The following is an 18,282-nucleotide window of genomic DNA, read 5'->3' as shown; positions in this document are numbered from 1 at the left end:
GGGGGAGGATCTGAGGATCCATTGTCTAGGCAGCATGGGTGTCCAATCTACTCCAGAGTATTTGTGGAGCTCTAAATTGCTCTGGCTGCACACTCTCACAGCATGCTATCGCTGAGCGCACATGAACTGCTGTTGGAAAACTACACTGGCTGAGCCTGCTTTTTCTGTTTTGTCCAAGCTGATGGAGTGCACATTGCCCGTGGCTGTTGTGCCCTTAAAATACACTCTCTAAGCAATTTATTAATACTTACACAACCCCTCTGCACACATAGTTGCAGAAAGTTGTTGCACAGATGGAAGCGATACAAAGAAACTGGGGAAAATGAAAGATTAACTCTAGGACTGCCTTGCAGGTTCAAAAGTGGACAGCCAGTCAGATTTATACAATTCATCTTTAAGCTGAAAAGCAGTCGGTTGGTGCTGTAAAATTACACCACACTCTTGTGGCAGGATAGAATCAACAGCACATGTAAAACATTCCTTTCAGTTAGCTGTTGTGTCGTATCATGTTATTGGTTAATAACACCTCAACATACAATATATGTCACTGCTGATTAATACATTTTTAAGTTGAATCACAAAGGTCTATAGTAGGAGTAAAATGGTAGACCCGGTATGTTTGCAGCATGACATGTAGTGGTTGCCGTAAAAGACATAAAAGTTGATACTTTTAATACCAAACACACTGAGTATTAAATGAAGGCAGTCTGACTGTGATAAGAAATCTGTTCATTCATTTCACGGCAAAAACTTGTTAAAATAGGACAATACTGTAGTCATGGGATCATCTTCACCTCATGTGTAATAACGGATGAAACAACCTATCAGACACACACCAGGGGCAACAAAGAGAATTGTTGTTAAGCCAACTGAACTCATCAGACTTATGGTTCTTACAGTAGGTTTCCTTTGGATCCTTTTTGGATTTTTTTTTAAGATGATGTGTCATACATACACTGACAGGACAATTACTATTTAAAGAAATATTTGGGCTTACTTTCAAAATATAACTTGAATATTTTCCTTGAATTTATTCACATTTGAGAAGAGAAACAAATAATTACTGCCAAACCATGATATGACACGATAAACAGCGAGCATTTTGTTAAAAAAGAAAAAAGAAAAAAAGAAACTACTGAGGAAGATTAAACCTGGCAAACTTGGGCTTTCAACCAGCTGCCATACTAAATTTATGACAGAAGGGGGCAGAATCAGGTCATTCATATAATTAAATAATCTTGATGTGATGCCTCAACTGGTTTTCCTCATGTTTCCTAATGTGTGACACTCTATTCCCAGGGTGTGTGGACTTTGTGATTGAGGTTCTAGTTCAGCTGGGACTAAACTAAAACTCCACAGTTTGCAGACTGAGCTGTATATATCCACATGTTTTAGAGACTGATGTGTGAGAATGGGGGTGAAAATTAGCTGGACGGGATGACGGAGAGAATCTCTTTCCATTCCCTGGCTCCTGATTCCTTTATCTAGCTCACTGACCTGTGGCCACAGTGATGATCTTGTCTACACGGAGAATTGAAAGATCACCAGATCTCATTTTAGATTTGCCGCCTTTACTCGGTGGCTGCACACTCAACATGTCATTTATGAAGCAGGTTGAGCGCAAACGATTGGGGGAAAGAGGGCAGCAGACCAGTGCATGGGGAAAACCCATTTCATAGCAAATGGACTTTTCGCCGTCACGCAGACACAGACACAGTGTCAGGCACAGCCGCCGAGACCAGTCAGCACTACGCTGTCAGCCCGTGTCAGCTCCCGGTCCCCCGTTTGTCTCTTTATGTCTGTCATCTTTACATCAAGAGACTAAAAATACAGCTGGAGACCTCAAACTGTTCCCTAACTCGGTTCAAGACAAATCAATCAATCACTGGGACATGTCTAATCTTTGTGAGTGTTAATAATCTTAATATTAGTGGTTTGCAAATGAACTGTTACCTCCTTGTGCATCATTAATCAAAAACAGTTTCTCTCATCTTTTAAATACAACTGTACACCACAAATGCTGTTATCAAACACTCAATATTCTCTGTTATGATTTCAGTGGCCTAACTGTTTACAGTGAGCTAAACCAGTGGCTATTTAAGACAGAGCCATGGCTTTAAAATAACAAAGAGAAAATCTCAAATGGAGAATTCTGCAGCATTTATCAAATTTGATGTGCGATCCTGTACCTGCAGCCTTTTCTTTTTTTTTATGTCTTGGTTTAAAATCTAAATGAATTTGGAAAATTCAAAGAGTGAGCCTTGCTTCTAGGAGTTTGGCTAAAGACATCCTAATTTGACACCCACTAAAGCGTCTCCCCTTTTGATTGTCTCGTCTCTACAGTGGACCTGTTGAAGCCAGCTACAGCTGATAAAGTGGTGGTAGGAGCTATTTATCAGTTTGTTGATTAAAAAGCAGAACTCATCAGAGAGTTGTATATTTTAAATTTAGTTTAAAATATCCAAACCCTGTTATTTAGTTTATCTCCTTGTTTTGATTAGTTTACTAACCGCATTATTATATAAGAGCAGAGAAACACCAGGAGGCTCTCATATTTCATACAGCCTGTTAAAGGACCAGCATGCACGAGGGGCCTATTTTTTCCAGAGTAACAGAACCCACAGGACAAACTATTTTGTTTGTTCTATTGTTTGCTTGCTCACATTTGATAAATAACCCAGAAAACATATAGAACAAGTTTGTAATAGACTTCTTTTGCCCAAGTACGATGCCCACAGTGCATCAGTGCATCTTAAGTTAGGTTTGACTTTGGGGCACAGTTCAGCCTGCAGCTGGCTCGGGACATGGAGCTCAATTAATGTGATTATGAGACTTTTTTTGCTTCTCAGAAATATTAAACCAGAGCATCCATTCCGTTTAACTGTGAAATTTTAATTTCATGCTTTAAAGAGCACAAATTCAGGTGTGAAATGAGCTGATCTCTTACCTTTTTTTTTTTTTTTAATTTAAGTTTCATCTTATTCGGTTTAGTCAGCATGCAAAATGTCATGCATTGATCTTGGCCTAAGGACTATTCACCCGTTTAAAAACTACAAAAAAAATTACTCTTTTTCCCCCTTCAGGAACACATGTATGAGAAATATCTGCAGCAATTAAGCAATTTTCAACCACCAACATTGCAACGCTGGGAGATAACATCTGCTGCATTCAGGGCACTCTGCGGTCGACTCCAATTTAAGAAGCAAATCACTTCTGTGCCCAGCAGTGATTTTGATTAAAACAGAAAAGCAAATCCATTTGCGATGGCCCTCATACGCCTCCCCCCCATCCCAGCCTGCATCCTAACAAATGGTGAGACACAACCGTAAGCTTTCTCTTGTGCATTACACCATGCACACTCCATTATTCACCCCAGCCTATTTTTCTTTACAAAGTGTGAATTGTATTTATTTTTGGGGGGTTGAGAAACAGAACCAATTCAGAAACAAATGATGCAGACCTTCTCAAATGAAAATGATTAATGCGGAGAGGATAGTCAGCTGCTTCTTTGCATTAATCAGTTAATAAAGCACATTTCATAAAGGAAAAAACAAGGACTGGTCTGTTAGTCATGTTGTTTTGGGTGGAAATAATCAAGGAGGCTTAATATTAAGACACAATTTCTGTTTACTTGTTTTTCAAACTGCCACACTGTCAAAAAGAGAAGCCACATGACAAACGACTGCAAACACGTGACATTTATTTCCAAGGTGAAAATCCGTGTTACCAGTGGTTGATGAATCTTATTGATAGCTACTCAGACACATCTTGATGCCAATTTTAATCTAAGCTCTTTGGACGCTTGCCTTGTTTTATCAACACCTGCTTTATCAGTTCATAATCAGGCAGCATTATTCAGTGGAGATTTTCTATATTTATTGTGTGTAGGTGCACAGTGTGTGATTTCAAGTGGGGGGATGAGTGCATTTGATGCTCGAATGTAACCTGAGAGAGGGCAGCAAAGAGCCATATGTTTGAACAGATTGATTTAACAGTTTCATGCTTTAATCTGAAGACGTGTTGGATCAACTCAAAGACAAATCTGGTCCCCAGTACAACTGCAGCATCTGTTTGAAGAACACTGCTCTGACAGAAGGTGCCTGATTAGTACAGATAAAGTCACCAGTCGCTTAATGAAGCACTTAACAGCATCCTTTGTAGATATTATTACCAATTCCAGTACGAACAAAAGTAACGCTGCACTGAGCATGTGCTGTTGGTCATATGGATTCTTTATTGTCATTTACAAAGATACAAAAGTCAGCTGACTCAGTTGTTTGCTGATCTTTCCTGGGATGTAGATGCTGTGTTGTGTGAATTCATTACTCTCTTACTCTCTCCTGATGTTACTCCAAACTTTTGAACTTGACACAGGGAACATGCGCACGTCATCAATGTGTTTAAATATACTCTCATGTGAGTCACTGTCAGTGGTGGGCCAGAAAATAAAAATGACACACGCTGAGGTGTTTCCTGGGTCTCGAGCGTTACATGAATCTGCCGCGTGAGTCATTATGCCGATGTCGACGAGGAAAAGCAGCATCAGTCTCCTTGTCCTCCCACTCTGTCTCTTGGAATGAGGCGAAGCTCTGAGCCGTGCTTTAGAAACACATTCCCTGCAACACAAGGCAGAGCACTATATAAAGATCATGGTTCATAATCAGTGTGCTTTAATAAGGGGTTTTATTGTCACCAAAGCTGCCAACAACATGTCAACTCACCAGCTGGGAGAGAAACTTGACAAAAAAGTATGCAATCTCTGACTCAAAGTCTTGGATTCGATTACAACTTGCACACAGATTCAGTTTTCACACAGATGCTTCGAGCTTGAACGATCTCTAAACCGACAGATGAAAAAAAAAATCCTAGTGCCTAATTTTCAGCTCTTCAGTCAGCCTACATAAACCAATTATTAAAAAAAAAAGAAGTGGATGTTAACAAGAGCATGCATTTTAAGCAGTTCTCATTGGCATATGTGCACCTTTGCCATTTTCCAAAAGAAGTGTGATTTTAACCTTAGAAAGTATGCCGGGGAAAAAAGAACTTTACAGATTGATTTCCACCATCTCAGTCCTGTAAACAGGAGGTGGAGTGGCTGCAGTGGGTGAAAAAAAGCCAATCTGACAGAGGCTTCTGAACTGCTGCTATTCTTGGCAGCACAGCGCATGAGTGTAACTCGGATAAAAAGCTGAATGCCCACCAATGTCCTTCCTCAGCAGAAGAGACCCAATTTTGACTTTGGTCACAGGAGGTTTAATATTTATTATTATATTATAAACAATATAGAGGGAGTTATGAGTTTGTGATGACACTGTTGACTTGCATAAGGAGAAGTAGGCCAAACTTCTACAGTTCTGATCACATTCAACCTATAATATAAATGTGACAAGATCTCCAAGTATGACCAGTGGTGATGAAGTCCTGCAATTCTTTGTAAAGAGACTGGCTTAATGATTAGTAAGATTTTCAATAATTGCTTATCAAGATAGTAGGGCTGCACGATTAATCGTTAGAAAATCGCGATCTCGATTCATACTTATGTGCGATCTCATTTCCAAATGACAACGATTTAAAAAAAAAAAAAAAAAAAAAAAAAAAAAAAGACGACGACGATTGTACCGCATTTTGATCCGGGACGTAATCTGCATGAAAACAAGCGCTCACTCTTCCTGCTCAACAAATGACAAGGGCGGAGCCTTATACCATGTGATACAGAAGCTGTGCCGTGATGCTCAAATTGGCAGGGAAAAAACAACGGAGAACACGTCAGGGATGACGAGAAAGTGACAGGAGAAAATCCGTCCCGGTCAACCACCCAAACATCAATAACGGGAACCTTATACAGCGCTTCCCTATACACGTCGAACTCCCGCAGGCACAAAGAAATTACGGAGGCTATTACTTATCACCTGACCAAAGATATATCAACACTGTGCAAAACGAGGGATTTAGGAAAATGATCAACACCCTAGACAAACGCTACACAGTGCCGTCCCGCAACTATTTTTCTATTGTTGCACTACCTGCTCTATACACGCAGTGTCGAGCAACGGTGGAGACGGAATTTCAAGCAGTACAACATTTTACGGCAACCACAAAATGTGAGGCATTTATTGTTTTAATGTTTATTTATTGTTTTTATGTTCAGTTTCAACTGTTACGAAGTTGATGTGCAGTTAATAAGTGCAATAAATATTTATATTGGAAAAGAAAATCGTGATCTCAATTCTAAGCAAAAAAATCGTGATTCTCATTTTATGCAAAATCGTGCAGCCCTACAAGATAGCACTGTGACATCTCTGCCCTCCCAAATTCACATCCAACTATGGTCCACCTTGACATGATACTATCACACAATTGTTGCAGATTGGTTGGTTCATAACTCACCCATTCCATCACTCCCAAATATACTCTATTGGATTTAGATTTGGTGACTGATGAGGCCATTTAAGAACAGTCTACTCATTCGAATGTTCAAGAAACCAGCTGAGAGGATTGGAGCTTTGACATGACGTGTTATCCTGCTGGAAGCAGCCATCAGAAGAACAATACACTGTGCTCATAAAGAGATGGACATGATCAGCAATGCTCAATAAGCAATGCTCAGTTGATACTAACAGCTCCAAAGTGTCCCAGGAAAATATCCCTCCACCAACACCAGCATGAACCACTGAAAATATGCAGGGTGGATCCATACTTTCATATTTATGATAAATTCTTACCTGGCCATCCGAATGCTGCAGCAGAAATCAAGACTCACACCAGGCAATGCTTTTCTACATACTTGGTTGTAACAAACCTTTACTTGAGATAATGTCAACTTCTTATCTGCTCAAAGCAGTCTGGCCATTCTCCTCTGACCTCCGGCATCAACAAAGCATTTTCACCCACACGTGAAATAACAAGTGATACTCAAAGCATTTCTTCTCCCTTTCAGACCATTCTCAGTAAACCCTAGGCTGTGTAGGAAAATCTCAGTAATCAGCAGTTCCTGAAATACTCAGATCAGCCCCTTCTGGGACCAACTACCATGCCCCAAAGTCACCTAAATCACTTTCCTGTTCTGATGTTTGCTCAGCAGTTTGTCTTGATCATGTCCACATCCCTATAAGCACTGAGCTGCTGCCATGTGATTGGTTGACCAGAGATTTACATTATCGGACAGATAAACAGTTAAACCTAACAAAGTGTCTGTTGGATGTATATTTGATGATGCTGTAGCTAATAAAGTTAAACACTTAATGTGCTCTATATGCAACTATTGTACTCATATTCTAAGGTAGCGCAGATTTGTGATGGGACTCTCATTGTCATGTTAGATTCAGGTGCGTGACAGTTTTACATGCAGTTTTCTGCTTTTTATCTTTAGAGATGTTATAACTAAACATGGTCACTGTGTGACCTCAACAATGATGCAAAATTTTCAGGGATTTAAAAAAGAAAAGAAAAAAAACAGGAGTTAAGTGTTCCTGTTTTGACAAATATCCATCTTTTTTTCTTAAAAACTCTTTCTATACAAATATTTCCAAAATTAAATGATTAATTATAAAGGAAAATTAAACCAAACTGTAAAAACAGACTTAAATGACCCAAATTTAATTAGAAATGATTGATCGTAGATCAATTTGTGATGTTACCTCCAGTAAGAATTACCTTGTATTTTCTTGCTCTCTTTGTGGAACCACCCACAGTGACACCCCCTTGAGTATTAGCAGAAATACTGGTGGTGACCAGTAGTAGCCCCCAGGCTCCCAGTAGATGCACCTATGGTTTCAATTTCAAAATCCTATCTTGCCTTGTTCTCGAGTTATTGCAAACCTCAGGCCGATGTCACTGAGGTTTGAACACGTCCGAGATATAAAGCATAATGATTCATACTTTGTTCAAGAACTGTATTAATTGCTTAGACTATTTATGATTTGACAAAAGCAGTCTGACAAGTGTCAACAAGCTTAAAAGAAAGCCCAGAGGTCATTTGCATATTAATACAACAGATGGAGAACATGTGACCTTAAATCACCTTGAGGATCAAAGTATTTCTAATATTTAAAAAAAGAAAAGAAAAAAGAAAAACATACATAAGAACATAAGAACTCACCTGCAGTCTGAGCCGGGTTGATTCCTATTCCATCTGCAAAGCAAACATTAAAATGAGAATGTAAACAGAAAATGCAGAAAATACAAGAAAAAACTGTTATCCAAAAGACAAGCAAAGAAATAAGAAATAAAATGTATTCAATAACTGGTTCATTTGTAATAACAGTCCACTCAGCAGCAAAACTGACAGCAAAGAGATCTATCTGGAACAATGACAGACGAGCCATTTTTCTTTTGATAAATTTAAAACTTATCTTTGAACGTATCATCACTTCAGTCATTTTAACACAAACCTTATCTTTATGTTATCTGACAACGCAATATGTCCCCAAGAAAGTAATCTTTCTGTGATTTAAAATACAATTAAGTTCACTAGTCTAACACTGTCAGAACAGAGCAGAAGAAAACGACGTCACCAGCAATCTGCTGTTCGATTGCTGGAGTACAATGAAAAAGCCAACAATTTTTCTCCTAACACCCATCAAGGCAATTTAGCGTCATTTGCTCTGGTAATTTCTAAGACTGTGGATATAAGATCAATATAAAGTGTTGTGTAACTGGATGAATCCAGCTGAAAATTTAGGCTCAGGTTATTTCAGACATCCATCTGTTGGGTAGGTGTCGGAAACTGAAGTGTTAAAAGAAATAATCACGTTTCACCTAAATATGGAAGTAAAAATACAATTTTTGAATTGCACTAATTTACAACTTTGACCTCTATTTCTGTTTTACACACACACTAATTAGATGAATCCCCTCTAAGGTGAAGCTTTAGACTGATTTACTTTATACAGATCACACAAAGGGTCTTAACACAAACTGGGAGAAGCTATGCAAAACTTCTGCTAGTGGAGGATGCAGGATTCAGTGTTACTGAGTCCTGATGGCCTAAAACTGATGTGCTCTAAAAGTAGCAAGTGAAACAAAGATTAATTTAGCAATGAAAACCTCAGAAAGTGGACTTAAATCCAACCTTTTTTATAAGGTGCTCGTGAAATTACAGACACCTCCCATTTACTGTCATAAGAAATATAGTCGGTGAAAAACTATTACAACAACAGAAACAATGGAAAGTTTAGGAAATATTTTATACTGATCTGTCTTGGCTTAAAAATAGTCAAAATACTGACAGAACATTGTTTTTATTTATTGAATATATCTTAAATTATTTTTACTTAAACACTCAGCCACTTTATTAGTTACACCTTACTGGTACCAGGTTGACGTTCAGTTTTATTTGCTGTGTTATCCTGTTTTAAGCAAGAAGATTTATACACTGCTGTCACAAAAGGGAGGGTGTGATCAGCAACAATTACTCTGGTAAGCTGTGGCATTTAAACAATTTAAAGGGCCCAAAGCGTGCCAAGAAATTATGCCCCACACCATCACCACCACTAGCCTGAACCTTTGATATGAGGCAGGAAGCTTCAGTAATGTTTATACCAACTCCTGACTGCATCAATTTAACATTGCAGCAGAAATCCAAAATTGTAAGATCAGATGTCATTCTTCCAATCTTCTGTACAATTTTGTCGAGCTTGTGTGAACTGCTCAGCTTTTTTTTTTTTTTTCCACAGCTGATAGGAGTAACACCCAGTGTGGTCTTCTGCTCCTCTCAAGGATCAACTTGTCACGCTTTCAGAGATGCTCTTCTGCATATCTTGGTTCTAACAAGTCATTATTTGAGTTACTTTTGGTTTCCTATCAGCAGAACTTCAGCAGGTCCAGTCTTGACCATGACCACATGTCTAAATGTATGTTTGATGAGATATTCCCATTACATTATATTTGCTTGCTTTTGGTGATCAATATATCATTATATGTGACTTGACAGTACTTCAAGCATCAGCTTATTTCCAGACTCGCTCTGTAGTTCAAAGACCACAGCAAGCACGCCTTCACTTTGATGCAGCTTCTACACATCCTTCCAGCTTTTTGTTGATTTCAAACCTTCCTGTCAAAACACTTGGCTTGTAAAAGAACGAGACTCTCTGCAACCATAAAATGGTTCCTAATAACTCTAGTTCACTTGAAACATAAAAAAAAAAAAAAAAAAGTTCTGTGTACTCACCATTTGTTATTATTGCGCTGGTTGCTGACGGCACTTTAAACTGGAAGAGAAATTGAAGCAGATACCAATGTTAACATTAAAAGTGAATTTCTCAACAGAAGTTACCATTTGACATTTCAGCAGCACTAATCCATTCTAGTTAAATAATCAGTGACATGTTGCTCCCATATTTCACTTGGCCTGAAGACAAAACTACTATGAAAGACAGCTTCATCCACTGAGTCAGTGCGCTGCCGTTCTCTGACTTTATTGGGTAACAATTTCAAAATAGAAGCGAGCGCTACTACATGATGTCTTCACTACCATAGTGAGTAAAACAAGCAAAAACAAAAAACTGTTTTGTTTTTGTCCTTTGTCTCCCAACTTTCACGCTATTCAGACACACGCGTGTTATGCGGTTTCACACAAAAATGCACCTGAGCACACACAAACACACACACATTCAAATAAACACTTTAGAGAGGGCCTGTGGGAAAGATAGCCACGCTTGAATTTCTGGAAGAAAATCACTCAGCACGGTTACAATACATGTCCTACTTCAGTGTTCGGCAGAAGAGGATGTGGGCTGGTGGGGATTTGCTGCAAACGGGTGGAGGAAGCAGTCTGTCTCCAGGGAGATAAGGTTAGCAAAGTGCTGCTCACCAAACTACTGGCTTGTGTAGCACAAGCAGCACACATGAAACAGTTTGATCAGAGACAAATGGGAGGTGATGAGCTTTGTTTTTGTGGCAGAAAGAAAAAAAAACCTCCTAAAGGATTAAATATAGCATATAAATGAGTTTGAACCACCCGCCTGGTTGGTTGGTTTATGATAAAATATTTGACATTATATCTTTAAGGAAATAAAATCATTTTATTCTGCCAGTTGAACCACAATAAAGAAAATGTAAAATATAAAGCTACTAACACAAAAGCAAAATCCGTGTTGATTAATAAATAAATGTAAGTGAACTTACTACAAAATACCAGCAGTATAATTCCACTCATTCCTTCAAATTCAATTTTATTCATATAAAATTGAGCGCTTGAAAAAAGTTTCTTCCTATTTTTATTCACTCTTAGCAGAAATGTACAATTTGCAGTCGAAGTAGAATACACAGTCCTTGACGAGTAAGAGCAACAAGGCAGCAAAAAGAAGCCACTCCAGGCTAAGTAAATCAAAGGCTAACATTTGTGGGAAATCAATGGTGAAATCTTTGTAGTTCTACTTAACCATAACTGTATTCTCCTCACAGTAAATTAACTTCTATCAGCAGGTATGTTCATTGCATGCAAATTTGGGCATCCCAATGTGAAAATTATGTTTCATTAGTTTCCTGGTTTGTAACAGAATAAGATTAATACCCTGTCAACACACTGAAAAGGAGCACATCTGCAGCCGCAGCTTTATTCATTCATTAGGATGATTTAAGCCGCAGTACTGCTGCATGTTTATGCACAGAAAAGGGAAGAAAATACACTTCAAAGGCTAAAGAGAGGCTTTCGGTGACAGCAGACGGCTCTATTGATTAAATTATAAGTGAACCCGTTGTGTCAGACTGAAAAATGTGGCTGAAAAACACATCCAGTGCCTGAAACAACAACTGCAACAAGACTTCATTTTAGTCTATTAAAAGGTACAATTGTTTATACTAGAATTTTGTAACTATAAATAGATAAATGTTGAATAAATGTTGCAAGGGTATGTCACAGTCAAAACCATCAAATATAAAACTGTTTGTAAATTAGCTGACATATATTTTCACATGTACCATAGATCTGTATTAAGCTGAACAGCATTACTGCGCAATGCAATTATTCCACCGTAGTCTTGCACAAAGAACAAGGAGAAACAGCTTACCTCCTCAGCTGCAAACTTCAAAACCGCTGTGAATGGTGTGCTCTCTGGGACACTTAGTCTGCAACAGACATATTAAATGGGATTTTAAAAATGCTCTAAAATAACATTTTTATTTTATAAAATGCCTCCTATTTTACAGTCTTGTGAAAAAGAAGGTTTACACAGATCTATGTCGTCTAGTGAAGAACTAACTACATCCTTACTGCTAGCATAGGAATTAAGAGGGTAAAGAGCAACCAGGTGCTACAAATCAAATGCACTTTAACTTATCAAATGTGAGCACCTCTATAAAAGCACAAGGTGTGTGCTAACACAATCTTCCCAGGAGTGGACATCCCCACAAACTCAGACCATGCAAAGCTCAGAGAACTTGCCAAAAATATAAGAGCAACATCTGAGACTCTACAGGCCTTAACTAACATGTTAAATGTTAACATTCCTGACAATATGGTGGGAAAAATACAAAACAAGTACACAAAAAGTAACCTGGGTTGCCAGGACAAAGGCTCTTCTCTCTAGAAAGAACATGGCAGTGAAGGTTTGCAAAGTTGTATCTGAACAAACACCAAACCTTCTGGAACAATGTCCTTTAGTTAAGACCAAAGTGGAGATGTTGCCCATAATGCACAGCACCACGTTAGGCAAAAACCAAACACAGCATTTCAGCACAAACACCTCATACCTACTGTGAGTACAGAGGTGGTTTGCAGACACTGGACCTGGACACCTTGCAGTCATTGAACCAACCATATTTTGTATACAAAAATATTCTAGTCAATTATGAGACCAACTGTCTGACATCTAAAGCTCGGCTCAACTTGGGTCATGCATCAGGAGAATGATCCCAAGAACAGCAGCAAATCTACAACAGTTAAAGTTAAAGTTCACACCTCAACATGCTGAAATGCCATGGCTGGTCCTTAAGAGTGCATACACAGTTACACATACAACACTGTCAGATGGATGCTTCTCAAATGAATTCTGCAGAGTAGTGTTCAGTGGGGACCAGAGCTCACCCAAGGGCAACCCAAAAACCACCAGACTCTTTACACAGATGTGAGAGGTTTTTTTAATAAATACATTTAAAAAAAAAATCAAGGCCAGAAATGCAATTGCCAAGTAAGGTAATGCAGTGGAGGTGAGCTCTAGGAGGGTGAAAATCAATCGATGTAGTCAGCACTGCAGTAAAAAGAGAAAGAAGCTAAGCTTAAGCTGAATCTTCAGCCCATTTGTGAGAGTGAAAACCTGGGAGATTATTAAGATGACCTCAGTGTGTTAACTGAGAGCCAGTGGTAACCTTTTTTTGAATGTCTGACAGGGCTAATGCGATACCTCATTATCATCACCATCCCTCTGCTCAAGCCATAACATTATTAGCTCCAGCGAGGTTTTCTCTGACCTCATTAAAGAAAAGACGCTCTGTCAACATGTTAAAGTAACAACAGTCTCCAGTATTTTACATCTAATTATTTGAACCTACTCATTTGAACCTTTGTTGGAAATTATGACCATGCATTATGTGGCAAAAAACCACTGAAAACAAAACACTCTGCAACTGCATCTGGTTTAAACCTCAATTCTACAAAGGGCACATCTCTTGAAAACCTTGTGTAAAACCTTAAATTAAGACATTTGGGATTTTTTTTTATTCTTAGCCTCACTATTTGTATATTTTTTCATTATATTGACCATCAAAGAAAATTCAACTTATATATTAATCAACTTTTTGCAGCTTGATAGTAGGGTTTAGCTGGGTTTCTAACCAGAATGGATCTTTAATTTACATAAATTCTAATCTTGCTTTCAAACTTTGCTTTGTAATAATATAGTTAAAATATAGGGATGTCATTTGGTGCTGCTTAAAAAATGATTGTCATAGAACATGATTTTAAGATTTTAAGATTTAAGATGTTTTGATTGTATATGTTTTTTAAGACGTTAGCACACATTGTTTTGCTACTAATGTCAAATTAGTCCATAAAAGGTCAACAAAAGTTCAACAATCTAAGTGCTTTGAGACAATGTGATAGCAGGAATGTTATGCCCATATACACAAAACCAGATGATATAATCCAGTATGTAAAAAAACAAAGCCATTCTACCTTTTGTTAATCTAATAGGCAGAAAACAGTGAGACTTCATTTATATAAGGTGGCACACACTGCTTTCATTAACTACATGTGGACCAATCATGGCTTACATTTTAGTTACTTTTAATTTTAGTTAAATAAAGAAAATGTAAAAAATTTTTATTCATGTAGAAAAAATGTTTTTATTTAGGGGTTAAAGTGAGATTCGGCAGGGGGAGTGCAGCATGGGGATAAGAATGACTTAGAATTAAGTCACATAATGATTTGTTTGTGAGCTCCAGGAGATTTTTCTTTGTGTATACACTTTGATCAAATGACCTGTGCTGCTACTCTATGTTCTGCTCTAGTTATATGGCTGATTGCTAACTCCTAGACACAAAGCTAATAGGTAGTAGGTAAAATCCAGCGAGTGAATCCCCTTAAATATGAATTGATGTTTGCTACCCTTGATGTAACCTAGTAACAGTACTCAAGAAGCAACCAGCCCAACACATTGCATCATTCTAAATTCTATCTCAATATTGCAAACTAATTGGTTTACCCTGCACTAAACTGCCTGGTATTTTATGCAACCTTTGAATAACATAAATTTAATACACGTTTTTAGTTTTGCAAGGTATTTCATGAAAGCATTGATTCAGCAAAACATTATTTATATCTCCAATATCTCATTTCAAAAATTATTAGAAATAAATTAGGACATTACATGTAAGATTTAAATTTCCAGTCTATAAAATTTCACCTGCTAAGCAGTGCTTACATTTAAAAATAATGTCATTCTCCTCTCCTGACATTTATTTGTCTATGTATCAGTCTCACACATTTTTTTTCTCATCTTGCGAGATTAAAGCAGCTCAGAGACACGAACAGCATGGAAACAGTTTCCGTTTGTGTTGAGCTGTTTGAAAAGTTACATTTGAATTTACCTGGCACTTAAAAAATCATTAATCTGTTTATGTAGCTAGACTGTACCACAATTGCAACTTTTTGTCTGCCCCATGAACGCATCACACGAATGAGAAGAATGGAAAAAGGATGTGTTGAGGCTGTAAGTGGGCTGTGGGAAGTCATTATTTTCTTATTACTGAGCAAGTATCTCCGTGATGACACTGGAAGCAACACCAGACACAAAAAATTACCTCATTTACTAATAATCTGCCGAAACTGTCGAACCTCAAATTTAATTACTCATTATATCAAGGTGCTACAAAGCTATTCAGCTCCACCTTATTCCCTGGTTTCATTCATGTGAATACATTCATAATAAGCTATTTAATAATCTATTTAAATAAGACCTGAACAAGATTTTTTCCAGTCATCCAAGAGTTTCTTTTAGTGTTCATTCTACCACTTTATATTGCACTAAAAAAAACGAAAAACAAACAAAGAAAAAACAAATCAGCTGCATAAATGGCAAAAATTGATTCAACTACGACTGTGTGGAGAGGGTGGCAGACTTCCGCTTCTTGGGAGTCAGCATAGAGGGAAACTTATCATGGAGTGTGAACACCTCTGAGCTACTGAAAAAGACACAACAGAGACTGTACTTTTTGAGAGTACTCAGGAAGAACAACATCACACAGAGACTGCTGGTGTCTTTTTACAGAGCCTCCATCGAAAGCATACTAACGTACTGCATAAGCATCTGGTACGCTAGCTGCACAGTGGCTCAGAAGAAAGCACTACAGGGAGTAATCAACGCTGCTCAGAGGACAATCGGCTGCCCTCTCCTCAAATTGGAAGACCTACACAGTTCTCGCTGCCTCAAAAGAGCCCATAACATTATAAAAGACATCTCACACCCTGGACACTCCATGTTCGAACTGTTGCCTTCAGGTAAACGGTATAGAACAATATACACAAGGACTAACAGACTCAAACACAGTTTCTACCCAATTGCAATATCCTGTCTCAATGCTACTAAAAGTAGATGACGTTCACTGCCCCTGCTGTTATTTATGCCCTGCTGTTGGAATGTTTTAGACATGTCTTGTTGGATACGCTAAATTGACTGAGTGTTTGATTGTTGAGTGATATATCAACTAGGACGTATGTTGAATGACTGTATGTGGCATTAGGCCTGGATTACTTGGGTGCATTTACTGTATGAGAAGATTGCACTTTATTTTATTTTCTACAGTATTTACAACATAGTTTTTAATATTTACAACATAGTTTTTAAGTATTTATTTTCGTGAATGTTGCATTGACCAGAGACATCTCTCAATTTCATTGTACTTATGACAATGACAATAAAAAATATTCTAATTCTAAAAATTCTAATTTCTGCATGAAATCCATGAAGGATTTCAGGTAATTTGTCAGAAACCTGAAGTTCAACCAGAAATGGAAATGGATCTGTTTAATATGCCAAAGTGTTGCTCAAACAGAAGAACCAGAGTATTAGAAAAAATATTGAAAAGCCAGATTTGAATACTTTGTTCAAGAATACCACTTAAAATTTTAAACTCTGTATCAAAAGCTACTGAATATTTGCTTTTTTCAATTTCATCAAAATATGAAACTTATACTAATAATACTATAAAAAATAGATTCACTAAACTTACTTTTTCTAGATTAAAAAAAAAGACTTTGTCATACTCTGAATTAGCATTCTAAGCAGAGTATTTTTTTTTTAAACATGCCTGTGCTTGACTATGACAAAGACTTGGATTATAAAAAGCACACTGTGCCTTTAAGCAATGCAAAGTCAAACACCACAGCCATAACAGTCTGTCTGAGGGCTTAATGTTAAAAGGTCTTATTTACATTTAGCCTTGGCCACAATGATTCCTGTTTCTTCTCGTCCTGTCCATGTTCTGATGTGAATTTATCCTGCATATCGCAGGGATGTCAATGCCATTTTAAAATGTGGGGCCCCAAACAGCCAACTTTTATTCAGATATTTTTTTAAACTATAGAGTCATTGTAAATACTGGAAAACCAGAAACGTTTCTGTCATTTAATCATTTATCTGTTACTTAGCTACTTTGATGTAGTACGAATGGCAGTTATTAATAGGAAAAGCTGTAAAACTTATAGATCATTCAGTTAAAAGTTTAAAATCGATTTAATAATATTTTATGACTCTGGCTGTTTGTCAGGATTCACATATATTATACAAATTACTTTAATGAGTGCCATTTCCATTGATCACGACGTAAAGATGGTCAGGTTCATTCATAACAGACCTCATAAAATGCTGTGAAGCCACACTACAGAAAACGGAAGCCGACTGTGATTACAGTGTCAGCATCGGCACTAGCAGATGTTCACTCATTGCCCACGTTTTTACGTTGCTTAGTAAAAAACTACAAACACAAAATATCCGCAGTAGCTGTGAAATGTTAACTAAACGTTAAATAAAGTCGAAATGTAGCTGGCTGATATATTAAAGCGGTGACTGCTGAGCTGTCAGTGTACTCACACTTTGTATGGTAGCCGGGGGTCCGACGTCAGGGTGATTTTAAACGTTACTTTAGACCTAATGAAGAATACACCATTACAGTTGTTAACAGACGGATACACGTGAATGCATGTAAAATATATCCATGTCAAAATTTCACGAAAGTCCAAAAACTCACATCTTTATGGGCGAGGCGACTCCGCTTGATATCTGTTTATACAAACCCGGAAGTCAGAAGGACCCTCACGTACACGTCATCCATCTGGTGCCAAGTTTGAGAAGTAAATGTACCTATTTTAAAGTTTAATAGTTAGCTACGATTTTTTTTATAAATGACTAAATTTTTTCAGTTAAATTGTGTATTATTATTAAAACATAATCCATTTTATGTCCTATTAACGGACAGGCATTCATAGCAAATAGCTAACCTTTACCGTAAAGATTATAAACAAGACGCAGTTACTTCTGTGAGGCGCACTGACATCTTTCAGCACTGTTATTCAACTCAATTCCAGGTTCTTGACGTTAAACTAACATAACCCTCATTTAGATTGGAAATTTGCTACTTGACATGATGTTGTTGGGAAGAATTTAAGAATTAAAAAGAAAATTATTAAATCCAGATTTCCTTCACGTTTGTTTTAATGGCAGCCAGTACTAGAACCTACAGGTAGCTCAGTGTTCTGACTTATGCTGTGTATCTATATTGCAGTATGTTGTATATTTTCAGTCACTGTAAGACAGGATGATGAGACACCAGCCTAAGCCCAACCTGGAC

General features: G+C 37.6%; 1 protein-coding gene across 1 annotated transcript; it reads right to left on the bottom strand.

Moving 5' to 3' along the window:
* Positions 1–3,622: 3,622 nt before the first annotated feature.
* ufm1 (ubiquitin-fold modifier 1) lies at positions 3,623–17,742 on the bottom strand. Its single transcript, XM_063486031.1, has 6 exons — positions 17,683–17,742; positions 17,526–17,582; positions 12,009–12,066; positions 10,169–10,208; positions 8,099–8,131; positions 3,623–4,616 (listed from the first exon to the last, which is right to left on the bottom strand). Coding segments are annotated over exons 1-6 (264 nt in total). The 5' UTR covers positions 17,685–17,742; the 3' UTR covers positions 3,623–4,542.
* Between the last annotated feature and the right edge of the window lie 540 nt (positions 17,743–18,282).

The sequence above is a fragment of the Pelmatolapia mariae genome, linkage group LG10_11, assembly GCF_036321145.2.
Source record: "Pelmatolapia mariae isolate MD_Pm_ZW linkage group LG10_11, Pm_UMD_F_2, whole genome shotgun sequence".
In the NCBI taxonomy this organism is placed as follows: domain Eukaryota; kingdom Metazoa; phylum Chordata; class Actinopteri; order Cichliformes; family Cichlidae; genus Pelmatolapia; species Pelmatolapia mariae.
Note: the sequence above shows the minus strand (reverse complement) of the source record. Positions and strands in the feature narration are given on the sequence as shown.